The sequence below is a fragment of the Erpetoichthys calabaricus genome, chromosome 3, assembly GCF_900747795.2.
Source record: "Erpetoichthys calabaricus chromosome 3, fErpCal1.3, whole genome shotgun sequence".
Taxonomy (NCBI): Eukaryota; Metazoa; Chordata; class Cladistia; order Polypteriformes; family Polypteridae; genus Erpetoichthys; species Erpetoichthys calabaricus.
The window spans coordinates 142,927,555-142,939,604 of NC_041396.2; the positions used below are offsets into that span (position 1 = coordinate 142,927,555).

General features: G+C 39.2%; 1 protein-coding gene across 1 annotated transcript in view; it reads left to right on the forward strand.

The window, feature by feature from the left end:
• The window catches only part of atad2b (ATPase family AAA domain containing 2B), a 313,933-nt gene that overhangs the window by 250,151 nt on the left and 51,732 nt on the right, over positions 1–12,050 (forward strand). Inside the window, exon 22 of the mRNA XM_028798864.2 lies at positions 3,571–3,730. Coding sequence (XP_028654697.2) covers positions 3,571–3,730 — 160 coding nt within the window. The remainder of the gene's footprint in view (positions 1–3,570; positions 3,731–12,050) is intronic.

A 12,050-nucleotide genomic window follows, 5' to 3' on the forward strand; every position in this document is an offset into this window, starting at 1 on the left:
GTTTTGAATCTATGCAAAAATTAGTATCAGTGGTCAAAGAGATATTATTGCATCACAGTTTAGTTTTTATAGTGTCTTGCAGACATTCTTCCCTAATTATACTTGAATTTCTTGCTAATGTCTTGTTTTTTTGTTAACACTTATACTCAAGACAAAGTTTAAAAGGTAAAATTCATCATCTTTCAGCAGATATCTTTAAAAGTCAAAATCTAGAATATCCTGATTACATACATATGAAAGCCCTACATATTAATATTTTGTTGATTCTCTTTCTCCTCTTATTTAATATTAAATCGTTTATAGTAGATATCTACCAGCTTTGTATATTGCTTGCAGCTAATTGTGGCTCATTCCTCTTGGCAGATTTAAGCAAAAGTGACTGACTGACTTGAATTAAACATTTCTTTTAAGAGATGATCAGTGTTTTGTATCACCTGGGTTAATTTTTAATGAATTTAAATGTCTCACATTTCTAGCTCAAAATCTGTGTGCAAAGAAAACCTCTAAGCAATTAAAGAACCAGTTCATTACTATAACATGAACACACCAGTTCATTTACAAAAACAATGTATTTAACCATTTTTAGAAGGTAGTGCATAACATTTGTTAATGAGTGCTTCAGAATTACTTATTGAAGAAGGAGATTGACATTCACACAATCTGCAGTGGAATAGTTTGTATGATGCTGCACTCCTCGAATTTTACAGTAAATTCGGAGACACTTAATTTATTTGATTTTCTCACCAAACACTTTCAGCCACTGCATTGAAGTCTTAAAGAACAAACTCCCTCACCTAAGTTATGAACCGAATAGTCAGTATTCTGCTGTTGTGTGGGTTTTAGGTTAGAGTCAGCCACAGAGGGTGTAGACTACCTTGAATAAAAATGTTTGATGCACTTACCAGAAAAATGTTTTCTTTAGTATTTCCCAGCCATTTGCTTTAAAGTGATTTCCAGCTTTCCTTATGTTTCCATCACTATACTTCTAGAAATATGTAATATGCTGTATACGAGGGGCAGTCAAAAAGTTCCTGGAACTGTGATATAGCGGGTGAGTGAGAAATAAGATTACACACGCATTGTTGTGGGGGTGTGCAGCACGTCTGTAGACCAGCTGCAACAGGTCTGAATTGGTTTCTGCATGTAATATTGTTTTAATTACTGTTTGGGTTAGACGTGTGCATGGTCATTCAGCTCAAATGTCTCAGTTCGAACAATGTGCTAACATCAAGTTCATGTGCAAATCTACAAATCGACGTGCTGCGCTCCCCCCCACAACAATGTGTGCATAATCTGATCTCTCACTCACATGTTACAGTGCATCCGGAAAATATTCACAGTGCATCACTTTTTCCACATTTTGTTCTGTTACAGACTTAAATTCATTTTTTTCCTCAGAATTCTACACACAACACCCCATACTGACAACGTGAAAAAAGTTTACTTGAGGTTTTTGCAAAATTATTAAAAATAAAAAAACTGAGAAATCCCATGTACATAAGTATTCACAGCCTTTGCTCAATACTTTGTCGATGCACCTTTGGCAGCAATTCTAGCCTCAAGTCTTTTTGAATATGATGCCACAAGCTTGGCACACCTATCCTTGGCAAGTTTCGCCCATTCCTCTTTGCAGCACCTCTCAAGCTCCATCAGGTTGGATGGGAAGCGTCGGTGCACAGCCATTTTAAGATCTCTCCAGAGATGTTCAATCGGATTCAAGTCTGGGCTCTGGCTGGGCCACTCAAGGACATTCACAGAGTTGTCCTGAAGCCACTCCTTTGATATCTTGGCTGTGTGCTTAGGGTCGTTGTCCTGCTGAAAGATGAACCGTCGCCCCAGTCTGAGGTCAAGAGCGCTCTGGAGCAGGTTTTCATCCAGGATGTCGCTGTACATTGCTGCAGTCATCTTTCCCTTTATCCTGACTAGTCTCCCAGTCCCTGCCGCTGAAAAACATCCCCACAGCATGATGCTGCCACCACCATGCTTCACTGTAGGGATGGTATTGGCCTGATAATGAGCGGTGCCTGGTTTCCTCCAAACGTGACGCCTGGCATTCACACCAAAGAGTTCAATCTTTGTCTCATCAGACAGAGAATTTTCTTTCTCAAGGTCTGAGAGTCTTTCAGGTGCCTTTTGGCAAACTCCAGGCAGGCTGCCATGTGCCTTTTACTAAGGAGTGGCTTCCGCCTGGCCACTCTACCATACAGGCCTGATTGGTGGATTCCTGCTGAGATGGTTGTCCTTCTGGAAGGTCCTTCTGTCTCCACAGAGGACCTCTGGAGCTCTGACAGAGTGACCATTGGGTTCTTGGTCACCTCCCTGACTAAGGCCCTTCTCCCCTGTTCACTCAGTTTAGATGGCCGGCCAGCTCTAGGAAGAGTCCTGGTGGTTTCGAACTTCTTCCACTTACGGATGATGGAGGCCACTGTGCTCATTGGGACCTTCAAAGCAGCAGAAATTTTTCTGTAACCTTCCCCAGATTTGTGCCTCGAGACAATCCTGTCTCGGAGGTCTACAAACAATTCCTTTGACCTCATGCTTGGTTTGTGCTCTGACATGAACTGTCAACTGTGGGACCTTATATAGACAGGTGTGTGCCTTTCCAAATCATGTCCAATCAACTGAATTAACCACAGGTGGACTCCAGTTAAGCTGCAGAAACATTTCAAGGATGATCAGGGGAAACAGGATGCACCTGAGCTCAATTTCGAGCTTCATGGCAAAGGCTGTGAATACTTATGTACGTGTGCTTTCTCAATTTTTTTATTTTTAATAAATTTGCATAATCCTCAAGTAAACTTTTTTCATGTTGTCATTATGGGGTGTTGTGTGTAGAATTCTGAGGAAAAAAGTGAATTTAATCCATTTTGGAATAAGGCTGTAACAGAACAAAATGTGGAAAAAGTGATGCGCTGTGAATACTTTCTGGATGCACTGTATATCACAATTCCTGGAACTTTTTAATTTTAGTTATATGCACATTATTTTCTAAAATATTGCAGGACTGGAAGAAAGGATTCTGAATTTACACATCCAGTCTTGTGCTCATTCAGTCTGAAAAAATGAATATAATTGGGCGGGGAAAGAAAGATGATCAGACATTACATTATGGAGTAGTGTGAAGGGATCAGGCAAAATCAGTGTATTGGCATTTAAATTTATTACACGGATAAGTTCTTTAGAAGGCTAATTCATGACTTTTATTTGTAAAGTTTGACACTAACAGATTTAACTATGATCTTGTAAACAAGTAAAATATCTTACTAAGTTTAAGGTCTACAAAGTTTAACATGTTTTTCATGTATACAATAGTAATCAGTAACTAACAACTTTTAATGTTTCCATACAGATGTTATTTACCTCAGTAATATATAGTAAGTTATTGTTTATATGGCAGAAGAGTGGATGAAAGTTTTATCTAGTGGTGATGAGTTTTTGAACAAGAAGTGAGATACAAATTATTCAGTTTAGCTATTAACCACTGTAAAGGAAAAGCTGAAGGTTGCTAATTTGTGTCTTTGTATCCTGTTTATTCATATAAAGGTTAACCCAAGCTTGTTTCTCTTTCAGGTTTCAGACTACTTAGAAGTAATAAAACAACCAATGGATTTATCAACAATTATGACCAAAATTGATACACACAAATATTTTACTGTGAAGGATTTTCTGGTGGATATTGACCTCATCTGTAGCAATGCACTTGAATATAATCCAGATAAAGACCCTGGAGGTACATTATTGAATCTTTTAGCTCCCGAAAGGTAGTAGTCATATTAGTGAAGAAGGGCTTTAAAATATTGAGTAGTGTTTAATTGTGCCTTAATGTTATTCAGTAAATTAATATGTTCTTTATATTTGCATGTACTATGGCTCTTTATATTCATTTATATACTGTTGTAGGGTTGCCTCGATACCAACATTTTTCTAGTCTACACTAATACCAGTGAAAGTTTACAATTCTCAATATCCGTTTGATACTACAGCAAAAACAGAAAACCCACTCAACATGTCATTTAAAACAAAGCTTTACATGAACAAATACTAGTTCAACCAATAGCACTCATCCATCAAGAAACTAAACAATTGCTTTTCATTAAAAGTACCTCCATTAATCAAGTGAAAAAATGTGCTTTTATTCTGTAATAAAGTATAAAATACCTAAATACTAACAATGACAACAGCTTTCAAATGGGGTACTGCCTAGTTGTGAATTTCCCCTTGGGATTAATAAAGTATCTATCTATCTAGTTACCTAATACAATGAACATTCTTTTGCACAGCTTTCCGTGCAGAACAGTACAAGCATCAAGATAAGAAAACAGGTAAAGATACTGTATGTATTAAAATAAGAATATCGACCCACAGATTCAGATATGAACTGTCACAATAACTACCATGATCATGAGGTGAACTAACAGTGAATGTGTCAGAATGGAACACATCAGAATCTTTATATTTGATTTTCTAACTTTTCACTTTTTAGATAATACTAGGGGGTTCCCCCCCTGCTCGCTTCACTCGCCAGCCACTTCATGTCTCGCTCCTCCAAAACCCCCTCTTAAATGGTGATAAAATGGGAAAGTTTTTTTTTTTTTTTATTATCATTATAACCTCCTCTTTGCTCGATCAGCTGCTGGGTTGCTGTTGCCGTGCCGCATGATCTGCATCTTGCACGGCGCTTCAAACATTTAAAATCCTGTACAGGAGCTGTCCTCCTCTTTGTCTTTATTTCCAGCCCTGGGCGTGGTTAAATCTCTTGGCACAAATTCTCATCTCGCCGGACATGAGTTCTTGATATTTTTTAGTTAATTATTTAAAAACTGAATAAGAATCTGAAAACCTCACATTACAGTTTGTAAAATTCTGAAAAGATAGTGGGGTCACTATTCAGTCTCATTAATAGTGTTTCTGTGGCTAGATGAATTGGAATCATAGTATATAGCGACACAACATCGAACTATAGAGACAAGAACTAAGCTATCCACTGAAGACTTAATGCACCCAATATCACTTTGCCAAAAAACTCACTTTCATTTCAATGGCAAATACTACATTCAAAAAGAAGGCATGCCAGTGGGATCGCCGCTATCAGGACTCCTAGCCGAACTGGTAATGCAGCGATTCAAATATGTGACTCTCTCCCATTTCACACCCAAAATTTGGATACGCTACGTAGACACATTTGTCATATTAAAAAATGACCAGCCGAACAAGTTCTACAACCATATCAACACAACATTCCCTGCAATCCAATTCACCATGGAAAAAGAAATGAACCGACACATCAGCTTCCTGGACATCTCCATTGAAAGAAATAACGATGCCACCCTGACCACTAGTGTTTACCGTAAGGAATGCTATTCAGACAAGATATTACACTTTGCCAGCAACCACCCATTGTCTCATAAACAGAGTTGTGTTAAAACTTTATTCAGAAGAGTCCACACCCATTGTAATACGAAGGAAACAAAAATGAACGAAAGACACTATCTTTTCCACCTTTTCACTTCAAACGGATACTTAAAGATATTCATTAAACAATGCCTACACAGAAGACGCCAAAAAACTCGGCAAACAATTGACTCGAACCAGACCCCCCATCCCACTTGGTACACACTCCCTTATCAACACGGTGTGTCTGAAGGCGCAGCACGCATCCTGTCCAAATCAGGCATCAGAATTGCACACAAACCCGCGAACAATCTGCACACTGTCCTTTTCAACACGAAAAACAAGAAATCGACGACAGAAACATGAAATGCAGTTTATAGCATTCCATGCAGTTCTTGCCCAGCAGTATACATAGGACAAACATCAAAAAGATTTGCAACTCGCATACAGGAACATCGCAATGCCGTTAGAAGGAAGGACTCAAGATCACAGATCTATACGCATACAAAATCAACAGGACATACGTTTAACTGGGACAATGTACAAATAAGATTTAAGGCCAGTACTAAAAGTGCCAGAGAACTGGCTGAATATTGGCTATCAGACAAAAACGCCATTAACAGACATTTGGACATAAACCCAGCATATGCAAACTTAAGTAGAACATGTTCATAATAAATAAAACGTTACGACCTGTACAACGTTCCCAACGAATTGTACAATATATTGCCTTTAATTCTTGTAAGTCTAAGCATTAACCTCTGATGAAGGCACCTGGTAGGGGCTGAAAGCTCAGGAATAAAAACTACTTTATAATACGTGATTCATTTTTCTCCCTTTGTGGATCTCCAGCTGCTAATATGCAAACCGTATTACAGACCTTCGCTTCCACACACACACACACACACACACATATATATATATATATATTCACGGCAATCGAAGTCTGTGTCACAATCTGATTGTATGGGTGGTTACCTACCAAGTAACACTTGTGGTTGGCCAGCAATCTGCTAACATCCGCCACGGTGCCCTCAGTTTGTGAGGAGCAGATCATAGAATGGTTGAAATAGTTTACTGTCAAATAAATGCAAAGAGTACGCGACACGTGTTTCGCCCTCATTCTGGGCTCATGAGGCGTACACACTCCACTGCACTCCCTTTGGGGAATCGAACCTCGGACGTCAGCGCCAGAGGCGATGCCCCTAACGTTGCGCCACAGCGTGTGGTTCGTTTATTTGACAGCATGTAGATCGGGGTAATTACATTCATGGCATTCGAAGTCTGTGTCACAATCTGATTGTATGGGTGGTTACCTACCAGGTAACGCTTGTGGTTGGCCAGCAATCTGCTAACATCCGCCACGGTGCCCTCAGTTTGTGAGGAGCAGATCATAGAATGGTTGAAATAGTTTACTGTCAAATAAACGAACCACACGCCGTGGCGCAACGTTAGGGGCATCGCCTCTGGCGCTGACGTCCGAGGTTCAATTCCTGAAAGGGAGTGCAGTGGAGTGTGTACGCCTGATGAGCCCAGAATGAGGGCGAAACACGTGTCGCGTACTCTTTGTATTTATTTGACAGTAAACTATTTCAACCATTCTATGATCTGCTCCTCACAAACTGAGGGCACCGTGGCGGATGTTAAAAGATTTCTGGCCAACCACAAGCGTTACCTGGTAGGTAACCACCCATACAATCAGATTGTGACACAGACTTCGAATGCCGTGAGTGTAATTACCCCGATGTACATGCTGTCAAATAAACGAACCACACGCCATGGCGCAATGTTAGGGGCATCGCCTCTGGCGCTGACGTCCGAGGTTCGATTCCCGAATGGGAGTGCAGTGGAGTGTGTACGCCTGATGAGCCCAGAATGAGGGCGAAACACGTGTCGCGTACTCTTTGCATTTATTTGACAGTAAACTATTTCAACCATTCTATGATCTGCTCCTCACAAACTGAGGGCACCGTGGCGGATGTTAGCAGATTGCTGGCCAACCACAAGCGTTACCTGGTAGGTAACCACCCATACAATCAGATTGTGACACAGACTTCGAATGCCGTGAATGTAATTACCCCGATCTACATGCTGTCAAATAAACGAACCACACGCCGTGGCGCAACGTTAGGGGCATCGCCTCTGGTGCTGACGTCCGAGGTTCGATTCCCGAAAGGGAGTGCAGTGGAGTGTGTACGCCTGATGAGCCCAGAATGAGGGCGAAACATGTGTCGCGTACTCTTTGCATTTATTTGACAGTAAACTATTTCAACCATATATATAATAATAATAATAATAATAATAATGTGTGTATATGTATGTGTGTATGTGTATATATGTATGTATATATGTGTGTGTGTGTGTGTATATATGTGTGTGTGTGTGTGTGTGTGTGTGTGTGTATGTATGTATATGTGTACAGGTGCTGGTCATAAAATTAGAATATCATGACAAAGTTGATTTATTTCAGTAATTCCATTCAAAAAGTGAAACTTGTATATTAGATTCATTCATTACACACAGACTGATGTATTTCAAATGTTTATTTCTTTTAATGTTGATGATTATAACTGACAACTAATGAAAGTCCCAAATTCAGTATCTCGGAAAATTAGAATATCAATTAAGACCAATGCAAAAAAAGGATGTTTAGAAATGTTGGCCAACTGAAAGGTATGAACATGAAAAGTATGAGCATGTACAGCACTCAATATTTAGTTGGGGCTCCTTTGGCCTGGATTACTGCAGCAATGTGGCGTGGCATGGAGTCGATCAGTCTGTGGCACTGCTCAAGTGTTATGAGAGCCCATGTTGCTCTGATAGTGGCCTTCAGCTCTTCTGAATTGTTGGATCTGGCGTATTGCATCTTCCTCTTCACAATACCCCATAGATTTTCTATGTGGTTAAGGTCAGGCAAGTTTGCTGGCCAATCAAGAACAGGGATACCATGGTCCTTAAACCAGGTACTGGTAGCTTTGGCACTGTGTGCAGGTGCCAGGTCCTGTTGGAAAATGAAATCTGCATCTCCATAAAATTCGTCAGCAGCAGGAAGCATGAAGTGCTCTAAAACTTCCTGGTAGATGGCTGCGTTGACCTTGGACCTCAGAAAACACAATGGACCAACACCAGCAGATGACATGGCACCCCAAACCATCACTGACTGTGGAAACTTTACACTGGACCTCACGCAACGTGGATTCTGTGCCTCTTCTCTCTTCCTCCAGACTCTGGGACCTTGATTTCCAAAGGAAATGCAAAATTTACTTTCATCAGAGAACATAACTTTGGACCACTCAGCAGCAGTCCAGTCCTTTTTGTCTTTAGCCCAGGCGAGACACTTCTGACGCTGTCTCTTGTTCAAGAGTGGCTTGACACAAGGAATGCGACAGCTGAAACCCATGTCTTGCATGGCTGGAGTGCTGTACAATAATGAGTGTCTGCAGGCAACAGTGAAGCATGATGGAGGTTCCTTGAACGTTTGGGGCTGCATTTCTGCAAATGGAGTTGGAGATTTGGTCAGGATTAATGGTGTTCTCAATGCTGAGAAATACAGGCAGATACTTATCCATCATGCAATACCATCAGGGAGGCGTATGATTGGCCCCAAATTTATTCTGCAGCAGGACGACGACCCCAAACATACAGCCAAAGTCATTAAGAACTATCTTCAGCATAAAGAAGAACAAGAAGTCCTGGAAGTGATGGTATGGCCCCCACAGAGCCCTGATCTCAACATCATCGAGTGTGTCTGGGATTACATGAAGAGACAGAAGGATGTGAGGAAGCCTACATCCACAGAAGATCTGTGGTTAGTTCTCCAAGATGTTTGGAACAACCTACCAGCCAAGTTCCTTCAAAAACTGATGCTGTTTTGAAGGCAAAGGGTGGTCACACCAAATATTGATTTGATTTAGATTTCTCTCTTGTTCATTCACTGCATTTTGTTGATTGATGAAAATAAATGATTAACACTTCCATTTTTGAAAGCATTCTTTGTTTACAGCATTTTTTCACACCTGCCTAAAACTTTTGCACAGTACTGTATATATATATGTGTGTGTGTGTGTGTGTGTATATATATATATATATATATATATATATATATATATATAATATACAGTAATCCCTCCTCCATCGCGGGGGTTGCGTTCCAGAGCCACCCGCGAAATAAGAAAATCCGCGAAGTAGAAACCATATGTTTATATGGTTATTTTTATATTGTCATGCTTGGGTCACAGATTTGCGCAGAAACACAGGAGGTTGTAGAGAGACAGGCACGTTATTCAAACACTGCAAACAAACATTTGTCTCTTTTTCAAAAGTTTAAACTGTGCTCCATGACAAGACAGAGATGACAGTTCTGTCTCACAATTAAAAGAATGCAAACATATCTTCCTCTTCAAAGGATTGTGTCAGGAGCAGATCATGTCACAGAGATTGAGAAAAGGAAACAAATCAATGTTTGGCTTTTAAGTATGTGAAGCACCGCGGCACAAAGCTGTTGAAGGCGGCAGCTCACACCCCCTCCGTCAGGAGCAGACAAAGAGAGAGATAGAGAGACAGAGTTTGTTTTTCAAGCAAAAATCAATACGTGCCCTTCGAGCTTTTAAGTATGCGAAGCACAGCTGCACAAAAGATAGCAACGTGAAGATAATCTTTCAGCATTTTTTGACGAGCGTCCGTATTGTCTAGGTGTGCGAACAGCCCCCCTGCTCAATCCCCCTACGTCAGGATCAGAGAAAGTCAGCGCAAGAGAAAGAGAATAGTAAGCTGGGTAGCTTCTCAGCCATCTGCCAATAGCGTCCCTTGTATGAAATCAACTGGGCAAACCAACTGAGGAAGCATGTACCAGAAATTAAAAGACCCATTGTCCGCAGAAACCCGCGAAGCCGTGAAAAATCCGCGATATATATTTAAATATGCTTACATATAAAATCCGCGATGGAGTGAAGCCGCGAAAGGCGAAGCGCGATATAGCAAGGGATTACTGTATATATATATATATATATATATATATATAAAATAAGTAATAGAGACAGAGAGAGTAGATATGCTTTATAATAATGTAGCTTGATTTATGTGTACAATATTTTTAAAATGTAGCAAACACTGTTAAAAAGGATAAAAAAAAAAGTTGAGGCTTTTATAACTCTTTTTATAAACTCTTCATAAACTACAAACAAAAACCCAAATTTACAAAAAGTTAAACTATTGTTGAATCTACAAATCTCCTTAAAAGACTGCTGTTATATTGTGATGGAACATTACTAAACAGTAAGAACACACCAACCTACAGTCCAACACAGTGATGTAATACTAGCACTTAGACGTGGCTTATTGTGGAAAGCTTTTGGGGACCCCTCTCCTCAAAACATACACATTCTTTTACTTGTGCAGATTCTTTTTTAATTTGAACTCACTTTGTAATGTCTAATTTTGTTTTACGCTGACCTTTAACAGCCTCTTAAGGTATACAGCACATACCTTTTCTATATCATGGTACTGTATCCATTGTATATACAGAATGAAGCATTGTGGGTAGCAGAGAAAGAAGATCAAAGAAGGGGTACTTATTTTCATGTGTCTAACATATTAGATTTACTTGTTAGTGTATTATAATTGTGTGGTAGTTATCCATAGTGTGCATAAAATGAAGCAATCTAAGTTCAGTCTATAAGTTAATTGTGTAAATTGTTAGTTTACTACTTTCTGATAAACATTAAAAAACAAGGTTACTTGTCATTTTCATTACAGATTTAATTAGATACTTTAAATGAAGAATATCTAATATGTTAATGTTTATAATTATGTTTGTGTTTTCACTATCCTTTTTGCTGCTTAGCAGCATAGTTTGTAAAGTAGTATCATCTAGTGACCATTTTCACAATTACACCTGAAAGGATTTTCTGCATTTTATTTATAATTCATTTAAGTGTTCAATTAGTGTATTAATAATAGTTGTATTTATTTTATTGTGGACCCCAGTTGAAGACATCAGTTGTAATGTGCTGTGGAACTGGAATCACCCTAAAAATGTCTTAATTATCACGCTGCTGCAAATGCCTACTATTCCTGCAAAGACTTAAAATTTTCTCTCTTTCATCCCATGTCAGCCAAGTAACAAATCAGCATTCTTAAAATGCTGTCTTTGACAGTTTTCACTTAAAGTAATTATTGAACTATTCTTATCAGAATACAAAAGCAAATACATATTAGGTACGTTTTGCATGTAACATAGCAGTGTCTCTTCTAAAGTTTCTCAAGTAGCATTTTAAGTCACTTCAAGAAAAGTTCTACCTCTTCCAGAAAAAATATGCTCCTTCCCCCTACACCACTTTAAACACTTGCAGTATATGTTTAATAGGCTTATTATTGTCAAATATACAGTGGCATGCAAAAAGTATTCATTGAAAGTCATCATAATTTTAATTCAAGCTCTACACATTAGTGCTTTCTTAAAAACCCTTTTGAAGCAGTAACAGCCTTAATTCTTTTGTGGTAATTGTGTGCTAGACTTGCACATTGTTCAGAAGTGATTCTTTCCTGTTCTTCTTGGCAGAAAGCATTTTTCAAATAGTACCACACATAGGGTTAAGATCAGGGCTTTGACTTGGCCATTCCCCAATATTCCCCTTTCTGTCACCTTTGTGTCATTTGTG